Below are 17,260 nucleotides of genomic sequence, written 5' to 3'. Positions count from 1 at the left end.
ATGCAATGTCCTTGGCAAAGGAGCTGTGTTTAAAGTTTCTCTAGCCATTTCACTGCAGTCACAAGTGGAAATGATTTTCTGAAGTGTTTACACAAAAGAGGTAAGGAATAAAAAAGAAAGTAGCAGATAGAACAATGAATAGTTCTAGTGTAAAGAAAACAGAAGAAACCCAACACATTTATATACATAATTGTCAAGAATTACAATCATTGGGAACAAAAGAAAAATCTTAGCTTTTATTCAAGAAAAAAAGCTGAGATGTTCCTTCACATATTACAATGAATTATTTGCCATGAACATAACAAAGCACAGAGTATTGCTACCATCGAAGAGTCAGACAGCCAATGAACCCAGATGATGTGAGCAGATTTTTGGAGAAAAATGGTGCAAAAACAAAGGGAAAGAAGTACAACAGGGTTGAGCAAAAAAAGGCTGAAGATGTTTGTACAATGCAACCCCAGAGGAATGGCTGTGGCTTGAGCACACCTGGCCAGCTGCAGACCTGGTCGCAGTTTGGCTGCAACTCATAGCTCAGTGCAGCTGGAGAGGACTAGATGGGGCAGAGTTGTACCTCCGGACTCAGATGTGCTCAGAGGAAAAGTAAAGGCTCTCTCTGTGCCTCCTTGAAAAGAGCAAAGTTTGTATCTCTACATTGAGAAGTCTATAGGTATAGATGGATCTACGTGACATTGCCCAATTGACACCATTCAAAATCGCTGTCATTATTCAGAAAACAAATATGTCACCACCAGATTAGCACTAGAGAAAGTAAAACCAAAGACCAAGAAAGAGCAAATAATTAAGGCTCAGTTTTGCAATATTTAAAAACCCCCACTCTTATTCCATCTCTAGTTTCTCTTACTTGTTTCTTCCATACATTATGTTAGAACTAATCTAAGAACACATGTGCAGTTCCAACAGCAGCCCCAAAATAAAACACATAAGCCCTAAAAAGCTTTCAAATAATTACCTCTTCCTTCTCCACCAGAGGTTTCACCTCTGCAAGGTGAGCATCCTGGAACTCTGTTGACATGGTCAGTAGCTGATATCTGCAAAAATGGAAAAAGATTTGTTCTCAGCTTGCATCAAAGATTAAGTACAGGAACAAGTAAAGATCCTGCTCCACCCAGCTCACCCCCCACATCCCCCCAATGACCCACTGTCTCAGGTTATAGTTTAAAAGACCTTTGCAAGAGGGTTATGAATCTCTTGCAAAATGCCTCCCTGGTTTATTTATATACACACTCCTGCACAATACGAGATTAAAGAAATATTAAGGCCACAAGATCAAACAAAAGTTTGGCAGCTTCAAAACAGGGAATTGCTGAAGGAAACAGGGCAGGCACCAGTATAGAGAGTCATGGAAACTGTCATTTTACAGCTGAACAGAGTCATAGCCAAATCTGCACAACCATTCTGAAATTAGCTTGAATACTTGTCCCTGAAATGTCTTTTTTCCTTCTTTTTTTTTGATGCAGACTCCCTCTCCATCCCCCAGATCTCTACTGTACAAAAACTGAACTGGACATTCATTAGCATCATTTTACTCTCAGATTGATGTGCTCCATTCTTTGGGACAGAAATACCTTCCATGATCTGAACAAACAAACAGTACCAAGCAAAACAGATATTCCTTTAAGTGGACACCAACAAGGTGCATGCAATAATGATATTTTCAAAACTATCAAAGTAAGGAACAAGATTTCTGTATCCTGCTCTAGGAAAGGACTGGCACCACGATACCCAGCCCTCGTCTGCAGGAAGCTTAACTGGGAACACGGATACGGCTGAACCGCAGAAGAGGTGACTGCCGAGGCAGGCAGAGCAGCAGGTTGTGCTGCTGGTGCAGTGCGCCTTCTGCATTTGGACCAACAGGCATCTCAGTTCAGCGACCGTATCAGTCCAAACTGGGAGTCAAAAAGAAGAACAGCATGTTTCCATTCTCTTGACAAAGATAAGGTGCCAGAGGCAGAGGGCTGTTCCCTGCAAAGCAATAATGAATGACCAGAAACAGTTCTCAAAAGTGATACCAGAACTGTTTTAACAGCAAGATGACAAATACAAAAGTCAAAGTATGTTTGTTACGCATCCTCTGGCCTGCTGGAGAAATGTGTATCATGTCAGTTTTGGGCATCTTTGGACAAAATTGGAAATTTATTAACTACACAACTATAAAACAAATCACTTACTTTCTAAGAAAAGTTTAGAACTGTCTCCAGTGAAGGATATGAGTAAGTGCACTCATAAAGCAAGCCAAAAGGCTGAAACATATTTAGGAATTATTGACTACGCGTAACTGCAAACACTTTAATTACTAACACTTTTCCTGAAGATAAGCATAAAACTGCAGAACAAAATTTAAATTGATTCTTTAAACCATGATTTCCCATCTCCTGACTTAAATCTGATTTACGCCAACAAACCCTGTCTACATAAATGACCTGGTGCTCAAGAAGGGCTGTGAAGCCCACAGGAGTATTCAGGAGGCAGTGGTGGCAGCAGCAGCATTCTTACCCTGTCCCATGGGTTAACTCAATGTGCTTTTCCCTGGGCAAAGATGCTCTAGGGGGAAAGCTTGCAAGATGGGTGGATGCTGCAGGAAGCTGTGAAGTGGCACACACTGATTAAGAAAGTTAATGCTGAAAAAAAACCTGGTGTCCATGCATGTGCAAACAGCTTCAGATTTTAAGAATCCTTCTTGCTAACTATGCAATTGGGTGGATTTTTGGTAAAGAATTAGGCTGATGAGAGGCTTAGAGAAATGCTTCATTAATATTTAAGCCCAGCACTTGAGGCATGGGGACAAAACTGACGCTGTTGCCAGTAATTTGTAATCCAAGTTTACAACAAAGCACCAGAGATACTTAAACAGTCAGAAGAGTCGAGAGAGAGTTAATTCCCCAGCAGTCACTCTGATTCACCCTTTTTCTCTGTCTTTTCTAGTAAGTTTTGCCCCGTACAGATTTTAATCAAAGAACAAGCAAAAAACAAGTTTGCTAAAGTTTCAAGCAAACTGCAAGTGACATTTTAGAAATAGTGTTACAAATTTTTATAATTACAGACATCTATGTAATCTGCCACTCTGAACAGTGAGCAATTGTGCATGGCAGGGAGGGAAAATGAATGCTGCTGCACTATTTGGAGGTCGAAAATATTTACATGCAATTGCACCTAACTCAAATGGCTGCTTTTTTTCTGTTAAGCCAGAAATAACACCTTAATGTTGCACCTAATTCTGCAACAGGGACTAGAAGTGCAAGAGATTCTTCCATGTTTTGCCTATAGGAAAGGAAAGTAAGAAGCCAGGTCCCCTGCAGTTTTCCAGTAAGAAGCAGCTCGGGGAACAAAGCCACAGCTAGTGTTTGTGGAAGAAAGTTGTTTACACGGGACAGTTTCAGATTTTCAGGGACTCAGGGCATTGACTACAAATGACCAAAAAAACTGTGCCAAAAAGAACAAAATGGATGCCTTTTATAGCCTTAAAAAACAATCCTGTTTTCATAATAGTTCAAAGTTGTTGCTCTATGTTTCCGAAAGAACCAGCACTAGGAAGTGCTGACCAGCAGATTACACGACTGCCATAAAGTCTGCTGAACAAAAGCCCAACATGTACCAAGTTCTCACTTTTGGAAAGATACCAGATCTTGGAGCCACATAACGTTTTCAGATCAGACATTTCCAAGCTCTGAGTTTTCCTTCTCTGCATCAAGAATACCTGAAACATTCCTACCAAGAAACAACCTTGTGATAAGGTGGCATAACAACGTGCCATTTGTTCACGAGAGCTGGCAAACAAAGCCCCGCTGACAGCACTGTAAAAACCATCTTATTTTCCAAAAAGAAAGATGCTGAGGAAGTGGGTTTGTACCACCCATGTTCAGCACAAATTTTATAATCTCTAAATAGGTGCTTTGTCATGTCCGCCCCCTTACGTGACAGGGTAGCTTGAAGCTACTGTAACTGCCTAACTCTCCTAAATAGATAACCATACAAGCATTCCTTTATACACATTTCAAAGCACTTGCCTCACAGAAGTCTTCAAAAGACAAAGTTCATTTATATCTGCAAGCAGTAGTGTAAAGTTGCCAACTTGGAGGGAAAAAAGTTTTTTTTCACTCCGCTTGGCCAATTCAGCCTGCTAAGAGGTCCCAAGTTCTCCTCCCTGGGACAAGCCACCTACACCCAGCAGACACCCACCACCCTGCACCCAGAATTCAGTTACAATTGCTGCTCAGAGGATTAAGTTTTAAAACAATCATACTTCTGACTAAGAAAAAATAAAGGTTTAAGGCACCTTTGCAGCTGGTAAAGTGCTTTAAAATTGACCACATAGCCACCTTTGCCAACAAGCAGGAAAGGCAGCAAACCAGTCTCTAGGAAGCAAGGGGGATGCAGTGAGTGGTGAAATCATCTGTGCAATACTGTGTTCACTAATTTCATTCAAAGAGACTTTTCTGTACCCATTCCAGCCCAAACCCACTGCTCCAAAACCACCGGAGCAAGTGTCATAACCAAGGCTAGTAGCTCAGGAATCATTTTACTGAGCCTGATTATTTTGCGCTTAAAGATACAGAGCATCATCGCTGGAGGGACAGTCATCGCTGGGGCCTTGCTCTGGCAGTGGGGGATACAGGACGGATGGGCAGCCCTGGCTTTGCACAACAAAGTGCAAAGCAGATAAGAAGCCACAGATCAGGCCATCCCTCCTTGGACACTAGCAACATTGCTATCCTAAGTACCAAACGTTAGCAATCCTAATATGTGACCAAATTCATTCCAAGCATGGAAATGAAACAAGTTCAAAGATCCCTCATTTCAAAGGTTCCTCATTTCAAACTTTATTCTGCTGAAGACACACATATGCCTGTCCGAGTTTGTGCCACAGGGTACATCATCAAGCAGGACAGTCTCATGTCCATGAAGGGATGGTGGAACTGCTACCAGCACTACAGGATTCACCTCTGCCCTCATACCCAACTGTTTTTTATTTACATGCTATCACGGAAAACAAAGAACAGGAAAAGACTCCAGCCTGAGCATTTTGTAGAGAAGGCAATTTCCTCAAAACAGCTTGTTTAAACACTGGCAGCAGAGATTATTCTCCTTTTGAGTACTAATATCTAGAAGGGTAACCTTACCGGAGCAGCCTGATGGCATTTCCATCTTTGCAGACTGAGCAAGCAGGAGGGACAGCAACCACTTCACACATGGGGTTATATACCCATGAGCATCTAATGGCAAAGAGGGAGAAGGCCATGGGCACTGATGGCCACAGCTCCCAAGCACTAATGTTGCTCTCTTTGGAGAGAGAGAGACACCACACGAGACTTGGGCTCCAGGGCCACACATGGGAGGTGTTTCCATGCCAGCCACATCACTCTGCACTTTATCCCTTGAAAGCCGTAAGTGTCTTTAGAGCTCAGGCACCAAAGCAGGTAGGAAGGACAGGGGTGGCAATTTGAGGCTTTGTACATCTGCAGCAGCTCAAAGCACCATTAAAGAAGCAGAGATGAGGCAAGGATGGAGAGAGCTAAGATGTTTCCAGAGCTCTACAGAAGTTGATGAGCAAAGATCCCCATCAGTTCCAGGTCAGAAAAATAACCAAGCAGCTCAGGCCTCTGACAATGAAGCAACGAAAGTTACCGTAACGCTCAAACAGCATTTGAGACTTACATACGCTCAGTCATTAACAGTAAATGCTGTAAACCAGTCTGACTGGCCTTAAAATAAAAAATGGTTACTGTAAACTGGAGAGCAGCTTGAAATAACTTGTCTCCACTAAACAGAGACAAGTGGACATCAGTTAGTAGCACCCATGTGTGGTTATGGTCCACAATGTGCACTCTCGTTAAGTGCAATTCACATTTCAGATATTTTATAATAAATTTGACAAATCCAATCTTCCTGTTTGTGATTAATTTAAAAATTATTCATTTTGCAGGCATCCAAAACAGTTCATGCATAAGCATCTGCCCATACCATGCCCTGTTTAAGCTACTCTTTGTTACAGGCACTGGTGTCACAAGGTCCTTTGTGTACAGAGTTACTGATTCTCTCTGACATAGTTCCACACAATAAATCAAAAAAGATGTTTTAATAGGAGTTCCTCCTCTTTTTAAAAAAAACACATGAGTTTTGACAGTTAAGTAGCATCTGGCTAAACAGTTTGAGCAGCAAGTGTCAAAAGCTGAAGACACTCAACTGCTTGGGACTCTCTGGGTTTCCTTAGACTCTGGTTATACGTGACTACCTCAATTTGCAACTCTAAGTTAATAACCTGACATAAAGGAAGCTTGGAAGTGTAATCATTAAATAACCTAAAGTTTCAAATCAGAAAAGGTCAAGAACCAAAGCATTATATTAAATAATATCAAGGAACTGAAACAGCTATGCTGCCTGGTGGCCTCCGGTTCACAGACGTCCTGTGAATCGTCATCACCCATCCCTCTTCAAGCACAGCACAATGCTGATACTCAATTTAGTTATTTTGTTTGTTTCTAACCAGCTTTTATTTCCTTTCATCCTCCTTTGTGAGCTACTCCACCACCATGCTTTAGTGAAGATTGAAAATAAGAGCTCAGGTTGTCATTTGGAAAAAAACAAGCGGGTTTTTAAGAGCATGATGTAGCGTAACAGTGATTTTCAAAGCCAAAAAATCAAGGGCTTAAAGTTTTAGCCATTTTTAAGTTTAGACTTCTGCTATGTGCTAACCAATCTGATTAGAAAACTAAAATGTTTTAGCCCAGAAAACCCTGTGCTAGGTAACAGCTGGGTGAAGCCACACAGAGACGACTGCGAGGGCAGAGCCAGCAGCCCATTCCAGCGGGCTCCCATGAACACGGCGCAGGTGCGGGTCCGCAGCGTCTCCCGCAGCTATGCTTGCCTGCAGCTTCGGCATACTCATGCAGTTAGCAAGACAGTATCTCCAGGCTCATCTCCAGTCCTTTTCTTCTGCCTGTTTTCTGCTTGTGCGACTGGCACCAGTGCCTGCACAGGTGCAGATCTGTTCAGCTGCAATCGCTCTGGGATCGGACACAGCCTTTAAACTGCCAGTTCCACAGACCAGGGACTGGTTACTCTTCACACGCAGGATATGCTTTGGCAGCTGCACATTGATAGTAGCATCAAAACAAAGCAAGCTGGAAGCAACCCTTCTGTCTACTCCGCGGATGTTGAGCAAGAAAACTGTTGCAACGCAGTTTGCACAATCATCTCGCTGAGGGATGCAATGAGGAATGTTCCTTGGAAAGCTCGGGGTCCTCCCATGCTTCATGGGAGTAGAAACTGGCTGTGGCAAGGGCTAGTGTGCTAGCCAAAGGACATGCCTGCTGTCCCCATCTCCCCTATGCTGGACACCCCTGTTGTCCCCCCTCCAATATAATGAGCAGCTATTCTATTCTGAGCCAGCAGGGAAATGGAGAGCTTGCAATGTCTTAGGGCTTCTTTCCTGTTGTAGCAATCCCTAATACTACGTACACTATAATATCCCAACTCCATGAGGAACAGATTACAAACCCTAATGAAGTTCTCTGAAATTCAGGTTTCCTTAGCATCTGGCACCTGAAACTGCTTCTGGTCATAACTACTTTGCACAGAGGTATCTCCAATAATGCAAAGTTTCTTTAAAGAGATTAAAAATACTAGTGATTCCCAGGACTTTTAGCTATGAAGACTGCTGTTGTCCCAACCTGCCACCTCAAGTGCCACCACTCATGGCCAACGTAGCTGCAAACAGTCCTTGCAGAGCGCGATGGCACAGGGTGGAGGTAGGGGAACCCTGGGCTTTGGTAAGAAATCTGACATCTGAGCAGCAGCCTAAGTTCATTTGGAAACACATGATGACCATTTGTATTGGTGCCAATATTGTCCTTTAGCTTTAAAGGACTCCAGGCTGTGGGTGTCAGCATCGCAGGGTGGAAAGAGTGAAGCGCAATCAGCTGCTTTCCCAGGCTTCATTTTCTTACCCCACCAAGTCAGCCTGTCTCCTTCCACTGCCCCAGCACCCTCCTAGCATCCTCCCAACATCCTTCTCTGCATCCCTCCCACTGCTCCTTCAACTGAAGGCAAACATAAAGGTCTAAAGCAGAGACTAAAGGCGATGCACTGGTACAGATCCTGACACCTGCCTTGCACCTGGGTGTTAGGCTGGGCTTTGGGGGCAGATTAGATAACGAATACTGCAAAGATGCATTAAGCATTTCATAACATGGAAGAGATGGTTTCTGCCACAAAGATTGCAGTCTAAACAGACAAGAAGCAAACTATTGTTCCTGCAGTTCACCAGTGTCAGGCCATGCTCCCCACCCCCTCCTATTCTCAATCTGCCGTGCTTTAATAGTTCATAGCTTCTGCCCAGCTGCAACTGCTTCAAAAAGTGGGTGGTTCTGTGCAAGTCAGAGGCAAAAACATACTGAGATTGTTCCAGACAGGACAGACTTGTAGTACACTCAGATGAGGAATGTTATCTGACTCTCTGGGTTGCATCCTTGCAAGTATACAGTGGTTTCTTTTTATACGTTTTGCATTTTCATGTTGATGTTGCAAAGATGAGTACTCAAGTTAACATACATCATCATGATGTTTTGTAATTTACATTCATTCATTAGGTCATACTATACGGGTTACAGCTTCTGAGTAGGTATACTACTTATTCTACCACCTATTGAAATTGCTTGCTCATTGCTGTTACAAGTTTTCTTTATAACCCTTGCCAAAATGTCTGGGCTGAAGTTTCCCATGACAAGTGTCAAAGAGTTTGTTTGTTTTTGAGGAGGAAAGTATAGTTTATGCATATTACTTTGTTCTTGTGAGCTCCCAGTCCCCTCTTCTAGGATGAACTTCAGCATTCTAGATCTTAATCTGGACTGAAACTTCACACAAATGGCCATTGTGTTATGGACACATCTTTCATTCTTCCCAAGAAAGTCTCACTATAAAATTACCCAAATTTAAGCATTTGCACATGCTGAACTACTTGGAACTAGACTGGGGTAACAGCCTTCCATTGCCTGCAAACCTTAGCACCTGGAGATACAGTATGATCTTCCTAAGGGCTGAGCACACTCCTGCCTGTATCACAACAGATGGGTCTGGTGAGGGAGTGCCTAAGTCAGCACCATCCAGTGCCAGAATACTTCTTCCTTCTCAAAATAAGGCCTTCCAAAATCCTTCAAAGTGGGCAAAAAGCAATTCTTCACCCTCAGCTGACTTTTTTCAAAACCGTACCCATCCATGCTCCAGGTTAGCATCCATTACATCAGAGTTATCACTTTCCAGGCTTTGTTTACAAGCGGGGTTGGAGTTATGCATGCCCAACTTTTTATTTCAGGTTGGGATTTTATACACAACTTCATAAAATTCAGTATGTTTCACATGAAAAAAACTGCAATGTTCTTAAATTATATCATCTAGAAAAAAAATAGTATTTAGAATTTGCCAAAATAAATAAAGTAAAACTCTGCAATGCCTCTATTTCATAGAATAGTCACGTAACCCAATATATTGCAACTTCGTCCAAGGACACAAATGCATCTTAAAGTTTAGCAGGGATATGTTATATACAATACATACAAAATATGTTCAAAGCACTCTGGAACTACGGCAGTAGGAAAATGACATCATCAGTTTGACAAGGTGCACATGAACTTCCTGAAGGAAGCAAATGAAAAACCCACAGCAAGAGCAATCCTTCCTTCCTCTAACAGTGCATTTCCCGTCTGGATGTCTGCTTACTGTGTTCACAAATAAAGGCTCCTTTAAAAGTTGCATTCTACTTTGCTGATTACTTTTCCATTTCACCTTATGCCTACCAATAAACACACACACATATATAGATAGAATATATTATACTTTTTTGCTTTAAACACCAGTGCCTTCACCTACAGTGTCTTTATCAGGGGCATTACAGATTAAGATCCTTAGCGCTTAGTTTTTGCTTCCTAAAAAAAAAAATCAGAATTTCTTAAAGAAGTCAAGTTGGAAGAGTAGTGAAATGGCAAGGACAGAAAAAACCAACACACACACAAAAACAACAAGGGATGGTTGAAAGCACATGGAAAGGTTCATTTTACAGTCAGTTAGGTTTTCATGCTGCACTAGCTCGTAAGGTTTGCTCTTTCCATTAATTTTTACATCATCCATACAGTACTAGCAGACTGCCCTTACACATCCATGGTAGAAAAGAAGCTAGAAGAGCTATACTTTTGAAGCTATACTTAGTTCAGACAGGAAGCAGTCAGTTAAAGGCTTGGAAAAGTCGTGAATATCCAGTTTTAAAAACAGGGCTTGAAAAGGAAGGTCTGCATTGACCAACTTCCAACTATAAAGAGAAAAAAACTGACTGACAGATGAAAAAGATGTATTAAAATTGTGACAATTAACTGAAAGGAAGTAGCACAAAACCCAAAAGAAACATAGGAAACGTGATCAGCCACACAAAACAAGAGCAGTAAAATTGACATACATCCTGCTTTGTACAAACAGACACAGCTGTGGAAAATTTCATCAGCATGGGCAGTCCAGCTGTGCATCAGCAAGCGCATTGCTGAGCACCTCTGCATGGCAAACACCCCCTTTGACAACAAACCGCTGGGCATTATCCAAAGACAACACTCTCCTGCCAGTTGGGAAACAAAACAGGCCTGATCCTGTAGCAGCCCTTAGCTAAAAGTAAAACTAAACTCATCTCCCTCGTCGTCCAACATAGGAGCTTTCACATTCCAGTCTGAAACTTGGATACTTGCAGGCTTTACTCTCCAAGCACTTGCTGTGCTGGATTAAATGGCAAATAATGGTACTGATTCTCATGGACGCTCAGTACTGAGCTTAATTATGTCATAATAACACTTTAATGATACATGATCACATATTCAGGAGAAGCTCTGAATGGTTCCTTACTGCTGCTCGATCTCCGCAGCCAAAGGGAATTAACCACGGGGATTACCTCCCTCTGACTGGCCCCACTGAAGTCACCCAGGGCTCTGGAAGTGACACAGATAAGAGAAAAGCCACCACCATTTCAGAGAAACACCAAGTTCGATAGCCATTATATTCACAGCCATTGATTTCCAAGAGGCCTAACCCAGATTTTAGTGATCCGTGGCAACACGCCGCCAAAGCTGAAAATAGGATTGCCTTACTCTCAGCCTTGTAAACAGTTTCAGAATATTTCCCATGACTTTCCAGTACTAGAAAGCAATTTAATTGCAACTTTTGGGACAGAGCTTTTGACAGATGGCAGAGGGGTACAGAGTTGCTTCCTTGGCCTGCTGAGAGGTGGAGATCCACTCCCCACACAACAGGCCCGGAAAGCTCTTCACCGAGAAGGCTGCAGGGGCAGCACCATCGCGCATCAGGTAAACTTACAAATTTACACCTAAAAGCTAAAGGGCTGTCTACGTACACTACCATTTATTTAGCAAAACAGTGACAGGACAAAGTGGGCCCTTCTGTACCCCTGCCTGAGATTTCTAGGTGCTGTGCCACAAAGTGGAAGTGAGATGTAAACAAACTGTCAGCTGGAAGTCGTACTTGGGCTCAAGAACCAGCATTTCATCACTATTAATATCAAGCAGTGGCATCTCCTGGGTTTCAGAAGGTTTTCACTTCAAGTGGTCGAACCTGAGCAACTCGAGAAAGTCACTCTCGCTGCACACTGCTGGGACCAAACTGATTCGGGCTGTTGGCTTCCCAGGCTGTGCTCTGCCCTGACAGCAAATGGGCTTTTGCTGCCTCAAGCTTCCAGCTTTATGCATCATGTTGTATTGGGTTTGCGTGGCAAGGTGTTGGTAGTGGGGAGACTACAGGGGCAGCTTCTGTGAGGAGCTGCTAGAAGCTTCACCCATGTCCCACGGAGCCAACGCCAGCCGGCTCCAGGACGGACCCATCGCTGGCCAAGGCCAAGCACATCAGTGATGGTGGCAGCGCCTCTGGGACAACATAATTAAGAAAGGGGAAAACCAGCTGTGCAATGGCAGCCGGAGAAGAGAGGAGTGACAATATGTGAGAGGAACAGCCCTGCAGACCCCAAGGTCAGTGCAGAAGGAGGGGAGGAGGTGCTCCAGGCGCCGAAGCAGAGATTCCCCTGCAGCCCCTGGTGAAGACCATGGTGAGGCAGGCTGTGCCCTGCAGCCCATGGAGGTCCACGGTGGAGCAGATATCCACCTGCAGCCCATGGAGGACCCCACACCAGAGCAGGCAGATACCCAAAGGAGGCTGTGACCCTGTGGGAAGCCTGCACTGGAACAGGCTCCTGGCAGGACCTGTGGAGAGAGGAGCCCATGCTGGAGCAGGTTTGCTGGCAGGACTTGTGACCCTGCAGGGGACCCACACTGGAGCAGTCTGTTCCTGAAGGACTACAACCCATGGAAAGGACCCATGCTGGAGCAGTTCATGAAGAACTGCAGCCCATGGGAAGGACCAGTGTTGGAGAAGTTCATGGAGAACTGTTTCCTGTGGGAGGGTCCCCACGCTGGAGCAGGGGAAGAGTGTGAGGAGATCTCCCCCTGAGGAGGAAGGAGCAGCAGAAACGATGTGTGATGAACTGACCTCAACCCCCATTCCCCGTCCCCCTCTGCTGCTCAGGGGGAGAAGGTAGAGAAAATCAGGAGTGAAGTTGAGCCCAGGAAGAAGGGAGGGGTGGGAGGAAGGTGATTTTAGGATTTGGTTTTATTTCTCATTATCCTACTCTGATTTGATTGGTAATAAATTAAGCTAATTTCCTCAAGTCGAGTCTGGTTTCCCTGTGACAGTAATGGTGAGTGATCTCCCTGTCCTCTTCTCAACCCACGAGCCTTTCGTTGTATTTTCTCTCCCCGGTGCAGCTGAGGAGGGGGAGTGATAGAGCAGCTTGGTGGCACCTGGCATCCAGCCAGGGTCAGCCCACCACAGATGCAAACATTGCTGATCTACCACAATTATTTTTGAGAGTTTCACAGTTTCTAGTACTCTTCATTCTGAAGAGCTTCAAGCCAGTTTCACCCCTTCTGTATCTTTTCTTTCACTCTATCTTGAGACAATAAAAGCAGGAAACGTCACATTACATATATGCTCCACATTTTGTACAACAGATTCTCAGGCTCTAACAAGGTTAAGTGAAAAAACAGTATTTTCTATGGGAAGTTAGAAGTTTGCCAAAATCCCTCAAGTTGGTCATGAGAAGATGTATGTTGCACTTCAGTCAAACAAATTAATCACTTAGGTTTAAAAACCTGAATCAAAGAATTTTTCCTCACACCAGTTCACTGCTAATCCCACCTGAACTACAAGAGCAAATTACTCAACTGTCTTGTAAGACTTTTTAAGGACCAGACTCCCATGCCAAAGTGCTTCCCAAGATGCCCTGTGATCTCCCCACATAACAGTCATAGTGCAAAACAGGAATATTCAAAGAGCAGAGTATCTCCCACTGGAGTGAAGAAAATTGGGGAAACCTGCTGTTTTTACTGAGCATTCCTACAATCTACCCAGATGATCCGTCACAGTTTTATCACTCCTTTTTATTTTGGCAAGAACAAAAAAGCCATTGTGCAGGGGAGAACCGAAAAACTTTGAGAGTCTGGTTTTTGGTGGTGCGGATGCTGGTTCCCAAACACAGGCAGGTGCATGTGGCAGGGCTCCCTCAGCAGTGGGTGTAACTTCTTTGGCTACTGCCAAATTCTGTGGACACCTGACACTTTGACATCTCTGTCCTGCTGTCACCTTGCGTAAAGTGGCCAATGAGTGTAGGGAATCAGTACACAAACCCTTTTTCCTAAGGGAAACAAATGAAAACCCCAGCTTGTCAAGACCTTCTGGACGCCTCTCCCCCAGCCTGGTTCAAGGCCAGCCACTTCTGCAGAGTGGCCGTTCTCAAGGGGATGAGTTCATCTCTCAGTTCACTGATTGTAGAAATTTTGGTTCATAGTTTTCAAAGTTGAAATCCAGCCCACTCAGGCATCTGCTGAATCGCAGTGCAAGGAACTCAGATTCAGAGGTTGCAGTCTCCCGTTCCTCAGACTGTTATGCCATGGCATCTGTTCAGTTTACACTGAAAAATATTAGGTACAGAAACCATACACACCCTAAGTAGTCTCTCATTACTACATTAAAAACTGTTTCCACTGCATCTGTATTTTCCCTGTCAAAACACACACCAGTTCCTCCTGAACACATTCATGAATTATTCTTCTTGAAGGGCACAGAGCTTATTAGTACTCAGGGTACTGTACAAACCTTTAAGGAACACTTTATTTTTGCTGCACCTACTCCTGAGTTTCACCATTTCATCCACAGTCATTAAATTCTTGCTGTGCATAGGACATTGTACAGCATTAGCTGCCTGCTGTTTACGCAAGTACTTGTGATAAAACCACAGTCGTTCTATGTCAAACTACATTAGACTCTGGTTAAAAGAGCAGAAAATTTTAAAAAACATGTTCCCAGAGCCAAGTTCGAAATGCACCAGCTTAATGCCACTGGTTGAAGTTCTGATGTAAATTATGCCTGTAACAGCCAAGACCAAAACCAGCAAGACAGGCTTCTCACATGTTTACCTAAAGCATTTCATAGCTCCTGTTTACAGGCTATGGCCATTGCTTGCCCTGAATGGTGAGTTTTTCAGCAGCTGTGTATCTTTGACACACAAAAAAAAAGTTGACAAAAAGCCAGAAGTGAAAACAGTGCAACACCTTGCAGAGAGTCTGGACAGAAAGCTTCAGGTTGTCTTTGACCTCTTCCACACCACTACAACTGCCCTTTCTAGGTTCAAAATACCGTTCCTATTTAAACAGACAACTGAGGAGAAAAACATCCAAATAATATAGTTGGTAAATATTTCTACCTGAAGCCTAAAGGGAGTCCTATTCTGGGGATGGGTTCAAAATCAGGAACTGGGGTCTTTATAAAACAGTGAGCAATGCCAGTTTGCAAGTGTTTCATAGGAAAACCGTAACACAGTGGAAAGCGTTAACCAAAACATCCTCCCTAGCAGAAGTGAAATCACTTATTTCATCAGACTCAATACACATCTGTGCCTCCACTGCAAACGCTACCATGAAGCGCTCTGAACCTGAGCAGTGCCTGGAAGCACAGATGGCAAACCGCACCTATCATCACACATGAGGATAATAACCCCACTGAAACAACGGCTAGTAAAGGCTGGACACCAGTCAAGTCTGTCCGCTGCTCCCAACCCAACGCAGAGCTGCGAGAGCAGAGACACAAGCAACAAGCGCCAGTAGCCAACTTCCGTAGGAAAAGTATGTGCCTTCGCTTCACAGCTGTTTTCCAGCCCAGCCCTGTCCGCTGCTGCCCGGGGAGCCCGGACCGTGGCAGCAGCATCCAGCAGCTGCCCCCGCCACGGAGAAGGGCCGGGGTACGGCTCGGGGCGCCCCGTCCGCTGCTCCCTCCCGCCAGCGCCCAGCCACCACCCCGCTAAGAGCCACCCGCTCCTCCGCCGGCAAAGCCCTGCCTGCAGGGAGGGGGAAAGGGATTTACTGATAAGAAAAAGGAGCAGGGTCATGCAAGGATGCGCCCTCGAAGGGGCTGCAAGGTCTGCAGGAGTGGGGGGGGGGTAGATGGATGGACGGACAGACAGGTGGGTGGAGGGAGGGAGGGAGGGACCCTGTCTTACCTGCTGCGGTACCGCTCTCCCTACGCTGCTGCCGCCGCCGCCGCGCTCCGACCACCGCCCGCCCGCCGCCGCGGGGCGGATTTATAGCCCGCGCCCCGCCCGCCGGGCGGCGCTGCCCGCCGCCGCCGCTGCCACCGCCTCCCCGACGGGAGCACGGGGCGGACCGCCACCCGTTCCGGGGCTCCGCCCGCCCGTCCCTGCGCCCCAGGGCTCCCCCCGTCGCCCGCACGCGTTTGCGGCGGCTACAGCCCCAATGGCCGGTCTGCACAGGGTCCCTAAGAATCAGCGGGGAACCCCGGCGCACACCGGCAAGCCCGGGTCCCCCCTTCCTCCCGGCGCGCAGCCCAGCCGGGGGAGGCTCACCTCTGCCATCCCCTTTCCGGGCAAGCTTTGGGAGCAGTGAACGCCAGTGCCCTGCCGCCCTGCTTCCCGAAGCGTTACCGTGCCGGGAAGAAAGGGCTTCACACAATTTGGTGAGGGGAGGCGGGCGTGTGCAAGGGGTTTGCCCGAGGACCGAAAGGGCACCAGTCTTGGGAAAGGCTGAGCAAAGGACTGCGAGGGCAGTGTCCTGGCACAGGTGCTCAAAATCGTGGGGACGTATGTGCTACTATATAAAAACAAGCCTGTTTACGAGATCCTGAATTGCAAACTCTTATGTTCGTCTATTAACGTGACAACTAGGAAGGAACCCGGACTGCAGTAGAAGCAAAATAATGCCTTCACACACTTCTGATGAAGTTCAGAGGGTGCAGCGCATGCTGCAAGTGCTGTGTGAGTTTCCCAGCGAACAGCTCTTTGGCAAGAAGCGCAGCTAATCGTTTATTCCAAAAAGAGGCCCTAGCCTGCTGAGTAACGAATATCTGTATACACAGTTCTGCGTGTAGCCACCCGCTGAGGGGCGGGTTAAACTGTGACAGACCAAGCTGCTTTTTCTGTGGCTTTTCTGTAAAGCACACTTACCCCATGTGTGTGATTGGACTGAACAACATCACCTTTATGGCAGGTTACTGTGACCCAAACTGATGAAATCCACAGCATGTTATCATTCTTCCTCAAGCAGTGGCCTGAAGAGGAAATCACAAATTCCTGAAACTCTGAAACTCTATTAAACTCTCTGCCTCTGTTTTCTCGGCTATACAATAAGCTTATTAAGTCCAGTCCATAAAAAGTTTGCTGCTGTTCAAATGCATATTAGCTTCTCTCCTCCTAACCCAGCTTCTGCACCTGAGTCAGAAAGTGCTGCCTTTGGAAAAAGAACCCTGGAAGTCTAGTTCCTTTTTCACCACAAAAAGATGGGAGACCATGTTGTGCAGCAATAAGTCTGAAGTATTACTAAGTGTAGAATAAAAGAAATGTCTTATCATGTTTTATTACCTTTGAGTAGTTAATGGCTGCAAGGATGAAATGTATTTCTAAAACAACACAAGGGAAGCATTTGTCATTCTAAGACAGAACTGCTCCGTGTGTGCTTTCTTTGGTTTTTGAATCATAAAAGGTCTAACCTTTTTCATACTCATTTTAAACCGTGAGGCCAGGAAACCAATGAAACCATCACAAATAATTTCATTTGCAACTGAGCCTATTTTGAAGTCACATCTTCAAAATTATGTCATCAAATCACTGGCTTGCTATGTTATGGAAGGTCTGTCT

At 45.0% G+C, this 17,260-nt stretch overlaps 1 protein-coding gene across 1 annotated transcript in view; it reads right to left on the bottom strand.

Moving 5' to 3' along the window:
* NDRG1 (N-myc downstream regulated 1) overlaps positions 1-15,627 on the bottom strand; it is a 41,225-nt gene extending 25,598 nt beyond the window's left edge. The window contains exons 1-2 of the mRNA XM_059836126.1: positions 15,611-15,627; positions 971-1,049 (exon numbers count right to left, since the gene is read on the bottom strand). Of these exons, the coding sequence (XP_059692109.1) occupies positions 971-1,033 (63 nt within the window). The 5' untranslated portion in view covers positions 1,034-1,049; positions 15,611-15,627. The remainder of the gene's footprint in view (positions 1-970; positions 1,050-15,610) is intronic.
* Between the last annotated feature and the right edge of the window lie 1,633 nt (positions 15,628-17,260).

The sequence above is a fragment of the Gavia stellata genome, chromosome 3 (genome assembly GCF_030936135.1).
Source record: "Gavia stellata isolate bGavSte3 chromosome 3, bGavSte3.hap2, whole genome shotgun sequence".
Taxonomy (NCBI): Eukaryota; Metazoa; Chordata; class Aves; order Gaviiformes; family Gaviidae; genus Gavia; species Gavia stellata.
The sequence above is the reverse complement of the archived record's forward strand: the minus strand, read 5'-3'. Positions and strand labels throughout refer to the sequence as shown.